At 33.1% G+C, this 22,704-nt stretch overlaps 1 protein-coding gene across 2 annotated transcripts in view; it reads left to right on the plus strand.

The window, feature by feature from the left end:
* Odad2 (outer dynein arm docking complex subunit 2) overlaps nt 1–22,704 on the plus strand; it is a 162,031-nt gene that overhangs the window by 58,205 nt on the left and 81,122 nt on the right. For both annotated transcript variants that reach the window (XM_027928670.2, XM_071619712.1), the window contains one exon: nt 20,628–20,742. In XM_027928670.2, the coding sequence (XP_027784471.2) occupies nt 20,628–20,742 (115 nt within the window). The remainder of the gene's footprint in view (nt 1–20,627; nt 20,743–22,704) is intronic.

A 22,704-nucleotide genomic window follows, 5' to 3' on the forward strand; every position in this document is an offset into this window, starting at 1 on the left:
AAGAGCGTTTAAACTAAGACCTGAAAGAAGGCAGCCTAAGAGAAAAACATTTCAGACAGGCGTAGCAAATACGAAGGCCCCGAGATGGGTTTAACTTCACCTGAGAAGTCACCTTAAGTTTTTTTTTTTAAATACCCTTCATATAGTATTTGTCATTATCTTCCTTATAGTAATATTTTTCTATATCACTTGATAGACTACTTCAAATGTCATTTTTTTATTCTCTTGGTGACTATTAAGTTCTTAATAAATATATTGACTTTCACTTATACAGATAGAACTTATTCTTGCAGAGCTCTTACATCTATTCTGCATCTCATTTTTAATGTTTTATACACAAGTCATTACTAGTTTATCTAGTTGGCAGCTAGAGGTAAATGTTACCATTATATTACTCTCCACAATAGACCTTCAACCTTTCTTAATATAGCTATTTTAAAGTGAGATATTTATTGACTTAAATTGAGTCCACTTAAGAAAACGAGAAAACAGCTATTCTTGTTTCTTATTCTGAACCTTAAAGAATCTGTTTTGAAATAGAAAAACAAAAATTTTAAAAATCATTAATAAAAAAACAGATCTCAAGGACCTTATGATTGAGTTTGTGAGACATACAAGTGAAAAGATAATTTTAAAATTGTAAAATAAATGATAAGAGGGCACTAAACAAATGCTTATAAGTAAATATACAAAACTCTGGAATTTTGTGAGAGGTATTACTTCTGGTTAATGGTATGAAAACTATGAAGGGGGGAAAAAAGAAAAAAAGAATAGAAAGCTACAAAAAGCTCAAGTGTTAAAAAGAACCCATATTCCTCCAAATACAGAAATGGACACAGCTCCAAGTCTTAGACTGTGAAATACACCATAGCAAAATGCTATGAATTATTGATCTATGTCATGCTGATAACTAGAATATGCCTCTTAAGATCTCAAGATTTTGCCCCAAATAAATGCCATAGTCCTCCATTGCATAGTTGACATATTTTTTTTTCCACATAGAGAGCAGAGATTAAAGGGAAGTGAGTGGGCCTTTGAAGAGTGGAGAATTTCCCAACAGACACCCAGTTTTACGTTATAAAACATCAGGAGAAGTGGAACCTAAGGAAAAGTCATACGGGTGTGTCATTTTATGTTGTTCATGACAGTCGTCTATCCCAAAGAGACTGCTGAAGTCACTCAGGAGTAAAAAGGGTGTGGGAGACAGTGGTTTCCAGATTGCAACACTGTCACTATAAACTTTTGGAGATTTGGAGTGGACCAGATTGACTCTTTAACTGCTCCAAACTGGATGGAGATGTGTTCTCAGGGCAAAGGGAATGGCAGATATTTGTGGGATTGTGTTTGAGGTGATTCTATCACCAAAGAAAACAGATAAATTCAGACAAATAATTTTCCCACAGTCACAAGGCTGTTAAGACTATATAGTCCCCTTTAGTAAGATGGCCAAAATAAACCATAAAGTTTTACAAAAAACTTTTATAACACAATTTAAATAATTTTAAAAATCAAGTAGTCAGAGAACAGAAAAGAAATAGAAAAATTCTTGGACTAAAAGCCTGGATACAGGCAACAGAAATATAATAAACATAACTGAAAACAGACAGGAATGTGGTATATCGAACCTACAAAATGAAATGAAGAATAAAAATATAAAAATGCTAATAGAGAAATTGATATATATATATGGAACCCAAGGAGATCCAACATAAACATAATTGGTGTTCAAGTAGATGTTGGAACCAATGGAACATGTTTTTAAAGATATAACAAAAAAAGCTTTCTGATAAATATGCAGGTCAAAAAGATCCTAGTAATACTGACCCAGAATGGTCACTGGCAACACATCCTAAGAGTTACCAGCATTTCAAAAACAAAGGAAAAAAAAAAAGAAATAGGCCTTTGTTCAATGTATATTTTTGTACCTTTGTTGAGAATCAGATGGCTGTATCTGTATGGGTTTTCTCTTTGTCTATATTCTATTTCATTGATCTGTGTGTCTGCTATTATGCCAGAACCATACTGTTTTTGTTACTATGGCTCTGTAGTATAATTTGAAATTGGGTAAGGGGAAGAAACAGGTAGTGAAACTGATCAAATTACAATGTTATATGCATATGCAAGCATGGCACAATGAAATTCACCACTCTCTATAGTTAATATGCACCAATAAAAAATTTAGGAGTCAGAAATCAGCACCTTAAGCCAAGTCCACTCCTTATGCTATTCTTATAAATTAAGTTTGGACCACATGCCTGACCATTTTTTTTTGCATATTTTCTATGATTGCCTTTGCCTATAAAGGCAGACTTGAACAGTTGAGACAAAACACATACAGTCCACAACGCCCAAAATATGCATTATTTGGTGCTATACAGAGATGGTTTACCCATTCCTGACTTAGACGATTACCGGTATATGGAAGTATTAAAACCATCTCTTTTATTGTATACTTATAATTATGGATTGTTATTTGTGGATTGATTGGGCTATTGTATTGTCTCAGTTTATTTTAAAAACATTTATTGAGAAGTAAAGCTGAAACAAAGAAATAAAAAAGAAAATATTAAAGAATTTCATAGTAGCCAAGTTGTCCTTCAAATATGAAGGCAATAACACATTCTCAAGCATACATAGGATTAGTGAATGCAGTTCTCACTAGTTCTCCTTGAAAAAGTTGCCTGACAGAAACTTAAACAATAAATTGCTCAAAGTATTTCAAAACAGCAAAACTACAGCTAAAAGAAGCCAGTGGAGACTGTTGAATTCATTTAAATATTAAACTAAGACAAATTATCTTAGTTTATTATCTTACTGAAGGAATTATCATTAGAGAAATCATTTAAATTTTATGGATATTGGTAATGACAGTGTAAAAATACAACTGACAAAAATAAAAGCAAAGATGGTAGTGTAGATTGAGTGTGTAAGTGTGTAAATGTGATCATCTTTTACATAAATGGCAGTAGATAATATATCATATATTATTTTTATCATCTATATATTATGTAACTATTTGCTTATCAATTTTACCTAGGCATAAAGAGCTATCCAGAATAATTTACATTAGCTATTAATATTTTCTGTTTTCGGGTGGTAGGATTTGGTGTTTTTTACTTTATATTTTTCTGTACAGTTTGCATGATTAGTATGTATCATTTTTATAACAACAAAGTTCCTGTTTAATACTTTGCACAATTCTGTTTTGTTTTGTATGCTGTATAATGGTTGAGCACATAGATTCTGCAACCACTTCCTGCAATGCCAGTCTCACTACTTACCAATTATTTTTCCTTCAGCAAATTACTAAATGCCTCAATGCCTTGGTTACCGTGTACATAAAATGGGGATGTTATGGTAACTATTTCTTTGGGTTGTCATAATTGTTAAGTGATTTAATGTAAATGTAAATTAATGTAAAGTGCTTGACACATAGTAAGTGCTAGGTAAATGTTGGCTAGTATTGTTGATATAACAGTATTTTTTTATTAATAGCTATTTTAAAAGAGAATAGAAAATGAAAATAAAAATAGAAAATGAATGTCAGATTATATAGTATCTGAACTTATCTATAGGTGAAGACTCTTCCTTAATTATTTGACTCCCTTATATATAGTTAATTGAATTTGCCATAAATTGTAATAAAGTGGCCCAAAATAGTGACCCATTTACCTTAAAAGGTCACTTGAAAACAAGGCACTTAAAGGGTACAGTTTTGACATATTAAATTGGTATGTAATTCAGGCCTTGTGTGCCATGCTGAGGTTGGATTTTGTTTTAAAGTCTACAGAGAGTCAGTGAAGTGTTTTAAGCATGAATAGAGACAAGGAAATTTCTTAGGGGTTGACTGCAGGTCAAATAGGAATATAGCTTAAACTAATTCTGTAATTAAGAATAGAGAAATAGGTTAAAAAGCTAGAAAGGAAGAGGATGGGACCAGGTGAATGAATGTGAGTTGCACAGAAGAGTGAAGAGTCATGGATGGCATTCAGGTTTCTGGCTTGGGTAACTAGACAGCTAACGTTACCACTAAATGATATGAGGAGTACAGGTGGAGGCTAGTAAAGGAAGCTTCAACTTCATAAGGGGAGGGACAAAGTCAGTCTGTTCCCTGTTATACATTCAATGTCTAGCCCAGGACCAGGCTCAAGTTAGGCAAACAACAAACACTTATTCTATGAGTGAATGATGAGTTCAGTCATGATTGTGTAGACATTGAAGTTTCTGTGGGAAATCCAAGTGTCAGTGGCAGCTAGTCAATTAAATATTCACATCTAAAGTTTAGGATAAAGATGTGAACGTGGTGTGTGTGTGTGTGTGTGTGTGTGTGTATAATATTTTGAATATTCAGTAACTGAAGTCATGGATAATACATGAGAGATTTGGTGGAAGATAAAACAAAAGTAAGGGACAAAAACAGAATCCTATTGCAACCAGTTTTTAAGGAGAATAAACTGACAAAAGAAAAATTACTCATAAAGAAAGTGAGGAGGATCAGCCAATGATCTGAGACGAAAACTTCTAGAAGAGTAGACTATGAAAACAACTAAAGGAAGGCAGTGTTTAAAGGAGAGAAATTGATCAAATGTGTCATATTTTATAGCAAATCTTTAAAGTTAAGAACCAAACTCTTCTTTTCTATGCAACAGCTTTTGTATTTGTGATATGGTTTTCCCACAGTATTTTTATAAACACACTAACATGGTTTCAGAAAACAGTATTTTGAGTTTGGTAAGAATGGGGCATCATGTTTCAGACGTGGCTATTATTGCTGGAATTGTAGGATTTATTGCATCTTCGAGCTTTAAGTTAGATGTAAGGAAATGAGAAATACTTCTCCCTATGTAAGTTTTATATAATTCATGATTTAAGAACTCATTTTAATGACCAGCTTGTGTTTTGGTGATGTAGCTGTGGCTAAAATCTAGGTACACATATCAGGATAAACATGTAAACTCTTAGCACAATTTATTAATTTTATGTAATAAGCCACAAAAGCATCTCTTACACCTAATATATTTCTCTGTAAGAATAAGAAATATCTTCTTAATAATAACAATTTGATTACTTAATCAAAAGCAGTTTTGATGAAAGCAGAATTCTGTAAAACTCCTTTGGCTTTTTTACAGAGTTTCAGACTATTGCTTTTAAAACTCAATGTTAATGGTTTCATCTTAATTATGTCTCACTGTAAAACAGCCCAATAGGTATCCTAAAATACTGTTTATGAAAAAGTAAATTTATTCATGCTGAACTTTCCCTTCTTCTTGACTTTTAATGTCTCTATTTGATATGTAAAGAATTCATCTGGAGGTAATTTGGCCTTCAAGTACATAAAATCACACCAACATTGCAAAAAAACCATTAACACTTGTGTTTGGGGAGCATGATTTTCTAATAAAACACTATAAAATTTCAAACATCTGAAAGTATTGAAGCTAAAAACTCCAGAAATATCTATGATTTATTGTCCACACCTCGTTTTTACTATTTTTTTAAAAAAATATATTTCATTTTAACTTTTACTTTGAAATAGCATTAGACTTACAGAAAAGTTGCAAAAACAGAGTACCCAGGTTTTGCAGAGACTTTTTATCCAGTTTCCCTTAATCTTCACAACCTACATAGCCATAGTAAAATTATAGAAATCTTGCATTATTCAAATCCAGGTTTTTGACTTTGAAGAGTGTTTTCAAGTTTTCTTCATGTGGATTTTGGTCTTTGTTGATTATATAAGTTGTTGTTTTCCCTCTACCTTTGTTGGAAAACAAAACAAAACAAAACGAGTGAGTCAGTTCTCTATACCAGTAACAAATATTTGAGAAAATCAGCTGATATTGAGAAGAAGTATGTTTGGCTTATAGTTTCAGAGGTCTCAGTCCATATTTGGTGGTTCCTTTGATTATGGATCCAAGGCAAGGCTGCATATCATGGCAGCTATGCTTGGCACATAATCCCAATTCACTTTATATCCAGGGGCAAAAGAGACAGGGACCAGTGGGCATGCCCCCACTGACCTAAACCCTCCCAGCAGGCCCCATCTCCCTAAGGGTTCTACCACTTCCCAACAGTGCCATGGGCTGGGACCAAGTATTAATACAGAGCCTCTGCAGGACATTCCAGATCTAAACTTCAGCAACCATTGTGTCCTTTCAACTGTTTGTCTTGATGACACTACTGAATTTTGTATATCAATTCTCTGTCCTGCTCCCCTGAAGAATTCTCTTGTCGTTTGGGGTCATTTTATGGTTTATTCTCTAGGACAATGGTTGACAAACCATGGCTCATCGGCCAGATCTTGTTTTTGTAAATAAATTTTGATTCTAACATAATGGCACTCAATTCTTTACATATTATCTTTGGTTGCATTTGTGTTATAATGGCAGAGCGGAGTAGTTGCCATGGAAACTGAATGGCCCTCAAAAATGACTGTCAAAATCTTTACAGAAAAAAAATTGGCCAAACTCTGCTCTAGCATATTCTAAAGAGTTTTTATTCCTTTACAAAATATTATTCTTTAAATTTATTTGTTTTCTAATTTCTTTATTTTATTTCCTAGAAATGTAGTGTTGGATAGAAAAGGAGGTAGCGACTCTCTTTGTCTTGCTCTTGATTTTAGTAGAAACATCTTTAGTGTTTCCCTATAAAGTAAAATAAAGGTTTTAGTCCTAATACATATGTTTTATATATATATATATATATATATATATATATATATATATATATATATATATATATATATATCATATTAAAAAATATCTCTTGCTTTTTATTTTAAAATAGTTGTTGAGTCTTGTCAAAGGCTATTTGAGTACTTATGTAGGTTATATTTCTTATGTTCCCCCATGATTTTCATATATTGATTAATATAGTGAGTGATATTAATGCCTTTCCAAACTTTGATCCAGCTTTAGGATTCTAGAATAAGTCTCATTTGGTTATGGCATACTATTTTCTTAAGAACTCTTATTACTATTTAATTAGTATTTTTAGAATATTTATTAGTAGTACTAGTATGGAGGGTTTTTTTTTCTGGTTTGGGGTTTTATTTTCAACTGTGTCAAATTAGATATCAATACTAGTTTTGAAAAAAGAATAAAGACATTTTCTTTCATTTCCTACACTCTGGAATGACTTATCGAGCTATGGATTATCTGAGCTTTTAAAGTTTGGTAGAAATTGCTTATGCATCTGTGTGAGTCTACTAATTTCTTAGTTCATTTCTTAGTCATTTTAAATGTTCGTGTGTTTTTTCCTGATCAGGTTAGGTATTATAAATAGTTCTTTTTTTTTCCTGAAAAATATTTTTTTAAAAAATGTTTGTTTATTTATTTTTCTCAGTAGTGGGCATTAAACCCAGGGGTACTTTCCTACTGAGCTGTATCCTCAGCCCTTTTTATTTTTTATTTTGAGTCAGGTCTCACTAAGTTCTGAGACTGAATTTACAATCTTCCTGCCTCAGCCTCCCACGTAGCAGGGATTACAGGTGTGTGCCATCTGTCCTGCAAAGAGTATTTTACTAATTGGATGTACTTTTCTATTCTTCTACTGCATACTTTCTTCTTTATCTTGATTGCTGCATAATTGCTTTCTTTTGGTTCATTTTCTATTTTTCTGAGTTGGGAAATTATTTTAATTCTTTTTAAACATAGTTTGTGCTCTGAGTTTTCCTTTGATTGTCTTAAAAGTGTACTCTGGAATCTGATGTGTCGTGCTTTTATTGTCATCATTTTTAAGAAGTTCCTTCATTTTAGTTTGTATTTTATTTTTTAGTCCAGGAGTTGTTGAATAGTTTTTTTTTAATTCCACAAGGACAATACTTATTTTTGTTAGATATTTATTATACTGCATTTTGGTCAGAGTGTAGATTATTTTATTTCTATTTTTATGGTGCTTATTGATGTTGCCTTTATGTACTAATAGATGATTTTTTTTTTTTTTTGGCACCAGGGATTGAACTTAGGGGCATTCAACCACTGAGCCACCTCCCCAGCCCTATTTTATATTTTATGTAGAGACAGGTGTACTCTCTTTACTCATTATTTTGTGTACATTTGACCTGTGTGTTGAAAATGGCATAATAAAATCTCTTAGTAGTGTGCTTCTAATTTGTCCTCTTAAATTTGCATGACATTTTTGCTTCTAGAAGACCAAAGCTGTATTATTTGGTACATGATGTTTCTAGTGGCTACAGATTGTGGTTTTAAATATTCTAGGTGCTATACTTAATACAACCTTAGTGTATTTTGGCTTGTTTTCTATTTTGTGTGCTGTCAGGATCATTAACTCCTCCTTTATTTTTATTTCCATTTACCTGTTAAATCTTGATCTACCTTTTATTTTTAGTCTTTCTGAATCCCTTTAAGTGTGCCTTTATATACAGGATAAAGATGGGTCTTGATGTGAGAGCTAAATTAAACACACTTTTTGTTTTAATAAGTGAATTAACCCAATTCCCACTTATGAATAAAATGTTTGGTCTCAATAATGTCTTAATATTTTTAAATTATTTGCATTTTATTGTATTCACTATGATTCTTTATCAGATTCGTAGTCTTTTCCTATTGTTAGTTAGAAAGGTTTGCATTTTTGTTCTAGTGGTTACCTTTGTACCTACAAAATTTTCTAAGGCCCTCCTTCTCCTTTTTACTAATTTAGTCACTCACTATTTAGTTTCTCCATTTTTATTGGTACCTTTTAACTCATAGTTATTGTCCATCCAGTAATCAGCAAGCTTATTCTATTTTTTCTTTTCTCCTTTTCCTCCCACATTTTAAGTGCATCATTTCTATTTTGCACTATGTAACATTTGAACATTATCATTCTATTCTGTCCTCTGTCTTTGTTTTAATCTTATATTGACAATTATATTGATAGGCACAAATGTCATCATCATTATCATCATCATCATCAGCAGCAGCAGCAGCTGAAGTTTTACAATAATCTTTTAATTGTTTGGAGATTGTCTTCCAGTAGAATTTTTGAGAATAGACCATGGGTCTCATAGATACAGAAGTTCCTAATAGACTGAAATTATTTTTCTATAAACACTTGGAAGACAGCGTTGCTAGACATAACATCTTCGGTTCACACTGTCTTCTGTAAGTTTTTCTTCATAACAAGTTTTGTTGAAAAGTTCAATGCTAGTTTAATTTAATTTTTTCTTTGTAGGTTATTTGATCTTTTGTCTGGGGGCCTTGAGGATTTGTTTCTTTATCTTTATAATCTAATAATTTTACAAGATATGTCTCAGATTGAAGGCTCTGATATCTCAGTACTGATTGACCTAAAGTATACCTTATATAGGAAAGATAAGATAAATGCTTTGTTCTTCCTTTAAAAAAAATCAGTTTTAAGATATATGATTGCCAAGAGCGATTCATATATCCAATATTGATAAGGGATTCTTTAAAAAGGTATTATAAGCTCATATATCTTCATGCTTTATTCATCCTTTATTTTATACAAAATACTTGGTCATATATGATTTAAAACGTGCCAAAATCCTAATGTCTTAAATTTTTCACTGCAACAAAATAACCTCAACATTTAAAGGTCAACTTCAAATATAAGGAAATACTTGCTGTAAATGAGTTAAATTTTATGTTCTTCAGAAGGAAATCAGGGCAAAGTGGTTTATTAATACTCTGAAAATGCCCAGAATTCTAAGGAGTATTATCTAACCATTCACTAAAATGATATACTAATTTCCTACAATTTATCCTATAAAATATTTTCCCGCCACACATTGTAAAATAAACATTTGTTGAACTGATTGTTACATGGACCAGTGTTATGTGATCATGTAATGAAAGACTCTTTTATAAAACATATACATAAGGATAGAATTAAAATTTACCATGGAATCTCTAACTCTAAATTTTCTGTCTTCTGTGGTTTAAACATAATTATGTTGCATTTACATAGTTTTTTGAGACTTTTTACATGGGTTTATTTGTTCTTTTTAAGAAGAAAAAAAAAGTAAAGCTATGCTTGTTTGTATACAGAAGGGATTTAATTTCTTTGTGGCTTCCCAGATATCCCTTTTGCTATAAAACTAGTGTCTGCGACCTTTTAGGGTTTATACAAACAAGAATATGTGTTTTGCATGTTTGTATCAGTGACAGCATCTTTCCTTGCTGTCACATTTCTTTTGTTTTTCATCTGCATGCTTTTTAAAAACATGTAAACTTAACTGAGATGTGAAATGAAAATTAAATGAATCATTTAATCTTCTGAATCTCATTTTAAGACAAACTCTAGGGATTTTGTTATTTGAAGTTTATGTAGATTCTATTTTATTGCATTATATATCTTATCCAGTTAGTTGTAATATATGCTTAGTTTAATAGCTGACTTAATGAGCTACCTGGTGCTGTTTCTTGTGTGAGAACACGTGTGTATGGCCATTTACAATGAAACAAAAACAACATTTTAAAGACTTTGAAATAGTGAAGTCTAGAATGCAAAGGAAAATGCAGAGTGTGAATGAATACATTAGTAAGGCACTGCAAAGGCAAGACTGCTCTCCAAGCCAGGAATTGTGTTTGTGATGACACCAAGTCCCCCTGGTGTCTCTCATCACAACCTCCACAATGTACCTCTCTTTACTCTGGAGATTGCCCTTCATGGTTATCAATATCTTGCTTTGTTTTCATAATTTTATACTTCAGAACGCATCCCTCTAAATTATACTTCTGTTTCAATTTGGAGTATATTTGAGTGGAAAGCATGTAGTATATGCTTGTTTTTTTCTGATTTATTTTGTTCAAATTAATGAGTTGTTTTTACATTTAATCATTTAGTTTGATGAGTTTTAATAGTTACATACACTCATATAACCATCATCCAAAAGTATATAGTGAGCATTTCCCTCACCTTGGAAAGTTTATAAAGGCTGTTTTCCAGTCAATCCTTATGTCCACCCCAAGAAACTACTTTTTAAATTTCTATCATGTAGATTAGTTTTGTATATTCTTGGCACTGGATTCTTGGGTACAGGGTAAATGTTTAACTATGAGAAACTTCCAAATAATGCCCAAAAGTGATTGTATGACTTTACAATCCCATTTTGATGTTATCAGTCTTCTTTTAAATCAGTGAGTCTAATAGGATAAAATGATATGCCGTTGTAAATTTTATTTTCATTCTCTGATAACTAATGACAGATCAATTTTTCATGTGCTGTTGCCCACCTGGATATATTCTTTTGTGGTCCATCCGAGGTTTTCATTTAGTTTTAATTGATTGTCTTTGTTAATTTAAGATGTCCTTTATATATTCTGGATGTAAACCTATTACTACATATCTGTGCTGTGGAATAACTTCTTCCCAATAGACATTTAGGCTGCCTTTTGAGCAGACAATTGCAATTTGATTAAATTTGATTTATCAGTTTTTCTTTCATAATTAGTGGACTTTGGTATTTTATTCAAAGTATGGAGTAACAGGAGGAAAGTTTTTTCATACAATATCCAATGTCCAGTATAATTTCTTGGAATTAGTTTTCTTTTGCTTAACTTGGTGTCTTGGTTGAAATTCAGTTGACTATTTCTGAACTCTTTTTTTCCATTGATCCAGTTTTCCTTCCTTCCTATGCCAGTACTGAACTATCTTGAGTACTATAGCTTTATAATAAGTAGTACAAATCCTCCAAGTTTTTGAGCTCTGGACAACTCTAGAGTTGAACCATTTTGTCTAAATTTTAAAAAGTATTAGTGGATTTTAATAATTATTGTTAGGAATCTATAGATCAATTTAGGGAGAATGGGAATCTTAATGGCATTGAGATTACCAGCTCATATGATGGTATACAGTATCTCCACCTACTTGGATTTTCCATTTCTCGCTGCAGTATTTTATAGTTATCAATGTAGAAATCCTACACATTTTTTAGTTATATTTTCCTAGATATTTATTTATGTAATTTGATTGGCAATTTTAACTATATTTTCCAGTTGTTTGTTGTAAATAATAGAAATATAATTTATCTTTGATATCTTTATATATTCAGACATACTTTATGTATTTTGCAACTTTGCCAACTTTATTTTTTCAATTTTTTTTTGTAGATACCAAAGAGTTTTCTACATATAGAATTGTGTTGTCTGCAAATAATGACAATTTTCTTTCTTTCCTTCTCCCCTAATCTTTATGCCTTTTATTTATTTTTCTTATTACACAGGAGAGTGCCTTTGTTACAGTGAAGTTAGTGCAAACATCTTTCTGCCATTATTGAGCTCAGGGAAAAAGTATTTAATTATTCACCATTAAATGTAGTTACTTCGTATTTTTTGGTGGTTGTTCTCTACTTCTTTGAAAACAAGTTTTTAGCTTCCACACAAGAAGGAGAATATGCAGCATTTGTCTTACTGTGCCTGGCTTCTTTCACTTAATGTAGTGTCTTCCAGTTCTGGACAATTGCTGCAAATTACAGGATTTCACTCTTTTTATGGATGAATAATTTGAATATTAAAGATGTTTCCATTTATGCATAAGTATAAGACTTTGTTTTATTTTCAAATATAAATGGATTTTAAGTGTAATAAAATGCTTTTTCTGCCTCTCTTGAGATAATCACATGGTTTTTATTTTGTTCTAGTAATAAGGTGAATTACATTGATTGATTTTGGAAGGTTGAGCCAATCTTTCTTTTCTTAGAAAAAGTCATTCTGATCTTGTCATATTACACTTTTAATGTATTTTGAATTCAGTTTGTTGGTGTTTTATATTTTGTGTTTATGGTCATGTATTATATTGGCCTATAGTTTTATTTTTATGTAATATGTTTGTCAAGTTTTAGAATTAGGCCTCATAAAACAAGTTGAGAAATTATTTTTCCTCTATTTCCTGATAAATCTTGCATAGGATTATCTCTTAATTTATGATAGAATTCATTAGCAAAATCATCTGGATTTGGAGTTTTCTTTGTGGAAAGAATTTTAGTTACTGTTTCTTAAAACCATGAATGCTATTTTTTAAAATTAGATATGGAACCATTTAGGTTTTCAATTTCTTCTTGGGTCAGATTTGATAATTTGTATTTCTCAAGAAATACATTCACTTTATGTAATATTAACTTATTAGCATAAAATTACTTATACTAGCACTGTGTTAGTCTTTGAATCATTCTTTTATTATTTGTACATTCTATAATAATGCTAATTTGTCTTCTCCCTCTGTTTCTCTCATAGATAAGTCTATTTGGGGAGACTTTTGAACCATATTTAAATAACCTGTGAGCTAAAAATGGCTTTTACCTCTTTAAATTGTTTCACTAAACAAATTAGAATATGTGTAACCTACAAAGCCCATTTACTCTCTGGCTCTTTGCAGTAAAACTTTGTCAACCCTTGCTCTAATAGCTTATGCGGTTTTTTTCATCTTTCAAAACATAGAAAATAAATAACTTTGACTTTGTTAATTTTATTCACTTCTGTCCATTCCCCATTTCATTAACTTATGTCTTTATTTTTATTATTTGTTATACTTATTTCAGTATTAATACTTGATTCTCTTTTAGCTTCTTTTAAGGCAAAAGCTGGGGTTATTGATATTACATGTCAACTCTTTTCATATATAATTGTTTAGATATTTCTCTCCAAGTGCTATTTTAACTTCATCTGTGAATGAAAGTTCTATTTTCCAACCACAAGAAAGGGATTCTAATTATAATAAATTGTATTTTATGTGTGTATAATATGTCACAATATACTCTACTGTCTTGTATATCTAAAAAGAACAAATAAAAATAAAAAAGGAAAGTTCTATTTTTCATTTTCATTTAATTAAAAAAAATTCTTATTTCTAATTTTTTTCCTGTTTTTAGATTTTTAAAATTTTAACAGTTTTTTAAAGATTCTAATTGACATCTAATAGTTACATATTTATAGGTACAATGTGATAATTCAATACATGTGTACATTGTGTAATGGTCAAATCAAGTTAATTATCATTTCCTTCTTAAACATTTGTCATATTGTGTTGGGAAGCTTCAAAGTCCTGTTTTCTAGTTCTTTGTAAGATATATGTCATAGTTGTAGACTGTAGTCACCCTACTGAACACTAGAAATTATTCCTCATATCTAAGTAACTGTACTTTTGTACCAATTATCTGACCTCCTCCTATCCCCTCTTCCCTTCCCTTCCTAGTGTGTAATGATCACTATTTTGTTTTCTACTTCTGTGAAAATGACTTTTTTAGCCTCCACATATGAGGGAGAACATTTGTGTTACTGTGCCTGGCTTAAAAATCCACACCAGCAAATGACAGGATTTCATTCTTCTAATGACTAAATAGTATTATGTATCTATAATACTTGTTGTTTATCCACTCATCCACTGATCCAGAGCGCTGCAGTAAAGAGAGGAGTGCAGGTATCTCTTTGATTTCTTGCATATCTTTTTTATTAACTCTCCTTGGATCCAGGAGTCATTTACAAATGTTGACTTCCAAAATATGGAGTATTTTCCATATATCATATTGTCATGTCAGAGAGCATATTTTCTGTGATTTGATTTCTTTCATATTTGGCTTTATTGCCTGGCCATATGCTTACCTTCGTAAATGTAACATTCACACTATGGAAAAACGTATATTCTGATGTAGTTATATGTTGTGTTTTTAAAGCATTGGTTAAATCAAATTGATTAAGTGTGTGGTTCATTTTTTACAAGTCTTTTCTATCCACTCCTGAGAAAGGAGTGTAAAGATTTTTAGTCATGGTTTTAAATTTGTAAATTTCTGGTTTTCTCTCTATCTCTTCACTTAAGTGACAGTGAAGAACCAACTTCCATCTTGACTTATTTGACCAATCTACCTGCATGTAACCGACCTTCCCCCTCTATCAGATGTTCTCACCCAGCTGTAGTACTGATTATCATGTTCTACTGACCAGCCATTGGATACTCTCTTCATCTTACTCAGCCTCTGATACTGGGCTCTGGTCATCTTCCCCTTGTTTTTCTGCCCCTTCACCTTGCTCAGCCTCTGAATTCCCATATAAGGCTGCTCCAGTGCATTGGCACTCTCCTCACCCCACCTCAGCCCTGTCCCCACATGTCAGGCTGATTCTCCTTGGTGATTTTCCTGAAGGAAAAAAAAGTTAGATCTCTACTTCCTTACAGCAAATTCAGGTAATTAAGACATTTAAACAAAGTAAATTGTAAAAGGTTAAGAGAAATATTTCAGTTTCATTGTCCTGGAGTGTGGGGGATGGCTTTTCTCAACTTGATGAAGATTAGAATCATGAAATAATGGATAGACTTAGTTACATGACTATTTAAAATGCTCAGGCAGAATGAACAAGAGAGAAAGAGGTAAAAAAATCTCTTTTGCTTTCAGTGGCAGTAACCAGAAATCGGTCACTAAACAAGAAGAATTAAACATCCCTCCTATGATTCATCTCTAATTGATGAAAGGAAACTTTTTATAGAATAATGTTAGCTCATGAATTGAGAAAATGGACAGAATTGGAACAATCAGTGTTTACGACTCTGAATAAAATAATTCTTTTAAGCAAGGATAACTATTTGATACTTTAGTTGCTCCACAAGTTCTGTGTGAGACTGTTCAAGAAGTTTCAGAGGTGAAATGATTAGATTATGAGAGACGTGACCTATCAGTGGATTCGTCCACTTGGCATAGATGGAATATGGATGGTAACTGTGGTAGGCAGGTAGGATGTGGCTGGAGGCAGTATGTCACTCGTGGCTGCCTTTGGGGTTTATACTTTGTCCCTGAGAGCAGTGCTCTCTCTCTGTTCCTAGTTCCCATGTTGTGAGCTGCTTTCCTTCTCCCTGCCCTTTTGCCATCATGTTCTGCCACACTTGGGCCCACACTCTGGACTGAACCTCCCAAGACACTTTTCCTCCTCTAAGTTGTTCTCATCAGATCTTTTGGCCAAAGTTATATAAAGGTAAAACAGAAAGAAAAACTGTAAAATAGGAAAAGTTTATTGAGACAGGACCATCTCAGGGTGACCAAGTATGACCCCACAGATTGTTAGTCAATGAAAAGGGAGAACTGCATCTTTACAAAGGGGAGATCTGATGGTCACCAGCATAATTAAATGACCAAACTGAGCATTACTAAGAGTTGGACACATGAACATTTTCTGCCATATGATGTGTTGCAATACCTGATGTGTGAATGAATAATTTTTTTTTCTGGTAAAAGAGTATTTTTCTGCCTTACCAAGACCTAGAAAATCTTGATATACTTCTCTAGTGACTGTTTTTTCTCTACATTTGGTCTCCCAATGTCTCGTTAGAATAATACATAGAGATAAAAACCACAAAAATAGTGAGGCATTTTTTAAAGCAAAATTCTTTTCTAACTCATTTTTTATAAGGATGATCATTTTAATTCTGACATACATTTGTATTTCCCTTTATGTTGACTTTCCAACATGGTTTCAAAATCTGTAGATTTCCGTTGCATCTCTTCGTGTTGTGGTTTAAGAACATCATGTTCTTTTGGGTCACTTGATGTTATTATTCTGCCTGCCACACTTGGTTTGAGCTATTCTGCCGTCATACAATAGTGTTCATTAGGGTAGTTTTCAGCAAGTACTGTGAAATTTTTAGAAAACATGCAAAATTATGGTTTCAAAATAGATATATTGGTTTTGCCAGAAGGAAACCCTACCTAACCCTACCCATGCCCACGATATGGTCACAAATTGTTCACATTTGTTCACATATGTGTTCTCAACAGTAAGGGGAGCCAGCCAGACTTTGTAACAGTCCTGGCAAATGTTAATGTAACAAGAGAAATCAAGAAACATAACAAGCAGCTGTGTCTTTTTGGTTTGGTTTTAAAAAAAGAAAACAGCTTGAATGTGAACGTCTTTCTAGATTTGTTATTCTAATAAACAGGCAATTTGATTTCCATGATAAAGTTGAAGATTTTGAAAAACAGAATTCAGGTTTGTTTTAATAAAGTCCAGCTATTATTGTAAAATTCTATTGATAAGTGGGAAGAACTTGCATACTACTGGAAATGAATTGAGAAAAAGATGGTAAAAGAACTAGACAAACATGGGTAGACCCATTGAAAATGAACAGTGATGTAAATCAATACCACCTACAAACCCATCAGTGTATATGCAAAAACCAGCAAAGTTGTAAAGAAATTCTGTGCAAATATACTTTCAACCCAAAGACAACTTCAAAGAAAAATATTGCTGGTTAGATATAGAATTGGAAAATTGAAAGTACTTTGAATTTGAAAGTACTCTGGAAGTTGAAGTTTAAAAAGGAATGTACTGGGAAAGATTTTTGATTCTTTGAAAAAGAAGTAAGCAAAAGTTTCCTGTTTCAGATCCATTTAGGTAACATTTGCTGGCTGTGGTTTTATGCCCTATGCATGGCGGGCAATAGATGATTCCTGCTGTGAAAGAGATCACACCGAAATCGAGGCGTGTACAAGGCAAAGCAGATCACTTGGAGTTCCAGAAAGGAGGATGGCAAATTTTAAAAACTAAAGAAGGGGGAAGCCAGAGGATTTATGACAGAGATGTTTTATGACCTTAAGTGACAGTTTATTCGAGTAGAAGATAGAGGTGGCATGGGCGTCTCTGACAGATGAGAGAGGAGTCTGTGTGGTCTAGAAGAGCCCCACATGGAACCTTATGAAGACATCTTCTGTGGCATCATTATAATAGGTTATAATGGCCCTCACTAGACTGTCATTTCCTGAAGGAAAATTAACATGCAGTCAGCCCTCATTTTTAGATTCTGTATTGATGAACTCCTGCACCCACTGAACTTTACTTGTAAACAAAGTTTACAAATATGCTTTCATACTTCTCCTCTCTCACTTGTGGACATGTGAGAGCAGTGAACAATTTCCAGTTGCCCAATGCACATGTTCCCAGCTGATACCAGGAGACACCTTGTCCCCGGTAAATACTTGCTTTTGACTGTTTTTTTAGTGCCATGTTTTTTTGCATTTTTGTGCTTTACATCAGTGATTTTGCTGTTTCAAATGGCCCCTGAGCATTATTCTGAAATGCCATCCAGTTTTTCTAAGCACTAGAATATTGCGAAGTGCTTTAGAGAGGAAATATTTGTGTTAAGTCACCTTTGTTCAGGTATGACGCGCGTGCGTATGTTCAATGTTTGTGTTTCAAGATATTAAATAAAGTGTTTTTAAACAAAAAGAAAACAAGGTACATATTGATTGATTGATGAAAGTGTTCAGACTGGAGACTCACAGAAAGAAAATGTTATATTTCTCCTAGTCATAGCGCTTCAGTATTTGCTCAGTTAGTGACTTTGTAGAACATATAACGACTCCTGGTAAGGAAAATTGGCTGTATTTCTGTGCCTAGTACTTAGTGTTTAATAGACAGTCAAGGAGTTTTATGAGAAATTACTTGAATTGGGAAGAATAATTCAGCTCCCTTAAAATTTTCAATACTGAGCTCAGGAAATGGGGTTTTAATATCATACAGGCAATGGAAAGTCTTTGGAGATGTTTTTGCCCTGAAAATGATCTTTTCATTGTGAATTGTTCACCAAGAGTTGATAAAATGGTCTAGATAGTGTCATGGACAGAATGAATATCCCTGGGATCCTGATCATAAGAAGCTTCTGATAAGCTCTAAGAGTTTCTTTAGGAGAGTTAGTTTCACAGGATGAATGGAAGAGAAGAGAGAATGGAAACACAAAGCTAAGTTATGCCCCTTCTGGAGCAATCCTGACTTAAGATAGTAAAGACCTGGATTAGGGTGCTACATAGAGAACAGGGAAGAAGGGGCAGGTTCTGGAGCAATGAAATAGAAATCAGAAGGTGATTTCATGCGGAGGGTGGGGCAATGGAAGGGTGAGACTAAACTTTGAAGTTTGCTATCCCGACTTTGTTATTTCCTGTGCTGGAAATTTTTTTTAATAATATTTTTCTCATACTGGGTTATTACTCCATTCTGTGCTGAATCTTTTTTTAGATACTAGTATTGGGGTCACAATCCTCATCCCTTATAACTAGCAACTGATGAATTGCTTACTGTTGGGGATGAGAGTGGGGGAATAATAGATATAGTTTTTAAATTAATAACAAATTTTTATAGTTTATTGTGAAATTTTGTCTGGGGAAGGGTGTTCAGGATTGAGCTATACTTTTTAAACTGAGTGTGTATAAATGACTTCCACTCTAATGACAATTTATACCTAACAGTAGATAGTTAAATGTTATAAATGCTAAACTTGCTGAAAAGTCTGTGAGAAGGAAGACAATCATTCCCTGCTGTTCACTGTAAAATTTTGTGAAAAAAATACAGAGATGCTGGGATCAGCATTAATTACATTTTCAGTAGAGCATATAAGGCAGTAGCCATTTTAATTTAAATTTTAAGAGTCAATCCTTCTTTGTGAAGTACCTAGTGTGTGTCTTTATAGTTTCCACACTTTGAGAAATAAAACTCTGTTCTCAAGCAAGCATTGTCAGAAAGCTTTAAATATGTATGACAAGCTCTTTAGTTAAATTTTGGTGTCAGTGTATCTTTTTTTTTCCTATTAGAAGTCATTTTTTAAAGACACAGTTTATATCTTACTCTACAGGATATTTACGTCACTCATTTTACAAAGTTATGCAAAACTGTTATCCTACTTGGAAGAATAATACTTTTCTTTTCCTGGCAAACTCATCTCAGGTAATCAAGAAATGTAGATTTTTTTTTTTAGTGTCAATGTTCAAGGAACAATTTACATGGCATTTTAAGCCAGGAGAATTTATTCTGTGGCTAAGTACTGCATGTGTTTAATTCAACGGGATATTAAAAAAAAAATCAAAGAAATTCTGATGTTCTTTATCTTTTTTCATCTGCTTTGAGTTTAATGTATCTTTTTGAACAAAGCCATGTTTGTGAAGAACATTAAGTTTTGTTTGGCCTTCTCAACTCCAAGTACTCAGTGGACCTTACTGCAAGGTTATGCTCCCTGGACTGATTGATATATAAACAGAAGACAGATGGTGTAGAGATGACTCTGATGATAATTCATTTTTCAGCTAGTCATGAAGATATTTTGATTACAGTATGTTTAAGTAATTATAACACAGTCTGCAATGTTAGTCTTGCTGGGAAGGGAACACATGGAAAACAAGTTATGTGTTATTCGTGCCCAACAAAGGATGCACTGTGGTGTAATGATTTTAATTCCTAATGCTAGATTAGGACTGAAGGAGTTTAAAATATGTCATACAGTAAGGTAAGTCAATTAAACATAGACCAAATAAAAAAGGTAACTGCACAGCTTTGAGGCATAAATATTTGTTTTGGAAAGTATTTAGATGTTATTATATGAAAGAAACCAGTATTTTTAAATTTAGGTAACAGTCTGTGTACCGCTAATTAAAAAATTACGTGGCTTGATTTTAAGTTTATGTGAATCGTAATTATCATGCAGCTTGCTTTTCGTGTTGTGAACTTAAAACCCAAATCGAGAGGGCTGACGAGTCAACAGCATGTTACAATCCTGCTGTTCTTTTGATGTTTTGAAAAAAAAAAAATGGAAGCAAAATGTCAAAATGAGAAAAAAAATTAGTATTATGTGAATAGATGGGTCAAGTTTTCATTTTCACTTCCTAATAACAGTTTATGCCACCATTTTTTATTTCACCATAGAATAATTGATCGCTTAGATGGAGTTCGTTTGTTGTGGTCCCTGCTGAAAAATCCACACCCAGATGTGAAGGCCAGTGCAGCATGGGCCCTCTGTCCATGCATTGAAAATGCAAAGGTAGGAATGAACTGCAAATCAATCTGTGAATCAATCTACAGTCTCTAATACTATATTGAATAATGTTGCCACAGGTCACTAATTGCCTTTGACTTACCTATGGTTAGATTGATCTTGTGGAAAAAAAAGTGATAAACAATGTTTATGCAAAAAGAATTTTTGAGCAATGCCTTCTTCTGGTCAGTTTCAAAATGCCAAATAAAACTAGTGTCTGATGCAGAGCTTACAAAGTTCTACTTGATATGTGCAATTGAAACAAATACCCTGTAAATCAGAAGAAAGACAGACTGAAGTTCTTAATTCTTGGATAATAAGAAAATTATCTGCATTTACCTGCTACTTACAGAGAAGGGCAAGCATGGTGGGAAGCTTGACTTCTTTTATGGTAGCTTTAGCCAGCAGTGAAAGCGCAGTCAGGTCTGCTTTACCTTGAAGAGGTTACATAATTTTACTGTGCCTCACTCACTTTTCTTTTTTTAATTTTTTATTGTTGGCTGTTCAAAACATTACATAGTTCTTGATATATCATATTTCACAATTTGATTCAAGTGGGTTATGAGCTCCCATTTTTACCCCATATACAGATTGCAGAATCACATCAGTTACACATCCATTGATTTACATATTGCCATACTAGTGTCTGTTGTATTCTGCTGTCTTTCCTATCCTCTACTATCCCCCCTCCCCTCCCCTCCCCTCCCCTCTTCTCTTCTCTCTCTGCCCCCTTTACTGACATTCGTTTGTCCCCCTTGTATTATTTTTCCCCTTCCCCTCACTTCCTCTTGTATGTACTTTTGTATAACTCTGAGGGTCTCCTTCCATTTCCATGCATTTTCCCTTCTCTCTCCCTTTCCCTCCCACCTCTCATCCCTGTTTAATGTTAATCTTCTTCTCATGATCTTTGTCCCTACTCTGTTCTTAGTTACTCTCCTTATATCAAAGAAGACATTTGGCATTTGTTTTTTAGGGATTGGCTAGCTTCACTTAGCATAATCTGCTCTAATGCCATCCATTTCCCTGTAAATTCTATGATTTTGTCATTTTTTAATGCAGAGTAATACTCCATTGTGTATAAATGCCACATTTTTTTTATCCATTCATCCATTGAAGGGCATCTAGGTTGGTTCCACAGTCTAGCTATTGTGAATTGTGCTGCTATGAACATCGATGTAGCAGTGTCCCTGTAGCATGCTCTTTTTAGGTCTTTAGGGAATAGACCGAGAAGGGGAATAGCTGGGTCAAATGGTGGCTCCATTCCCAGCTTTCCAAGAAATCTCCATACTGCTTTCCAAATTGGCTGCACCAATTTGCAGTCCCACCAGCAATGTACAAGTGTACCCTTTTCCCCACATCCTCGCCAGCACTTGTTGTTGTTTGACTTCATAATGGCTGCCAATCTAACTGGTCACTCACTTTTCTTATCTGTCATTAACAACTGAATCAGAAGTTTCTGATGTCTGTTTTAGTTCTTCACTTGTAAATTGTTTTATTTTCTTTTGAAGATATCTTTTCAGCTTGTCTCTCTTTAGCAACATTCTATCAGTTTAGAGATTTCTCTTGAAGTCCTTGTTGCCAATGCTATTTCTTTCTGTTGAATACATTTATCTAAAGGATTTTATTTCTTTAGTAAATTTAACATGATTCGAAATAGTATCCTAAATGTAACCATTTGTGAAAAGTGAATTGTGATATATACTAGGAAAGAGGAGACTTCATTAATGGAACCATTGTTTATCACAGCAAACAATTAAAATGATCTCAAATGTCCATCTATAAGAAATGAACAATAAGATAGTAGTCTATTTATACCATATCATATAATGAAGCAATTAAAAATGAACTTAATTAATATATTCGTTGATATTGATAAATCTCACAAAAAATATTAAGCTAGTGCTGGGGATGTAGCTCAGTAGTAGAGCATTTGCCCTTCATGCACAAGGCTGTGGGTTCAATTCCTAG

This window comes from Marmota flaviventris, chromosome 12 (assembly GCF_047511675.1).
Source record: "Marmota flaviventris isolate mMarFla1 chromosome 12, mMarFla1.hap1, whole genome shotgun sequence".
Lineage (NCBI taxonomy): Eukaryota > Metazoa > Chordata > Mammalia > Rodentia > Sciuridae > Marmota > Marmota flaviventris.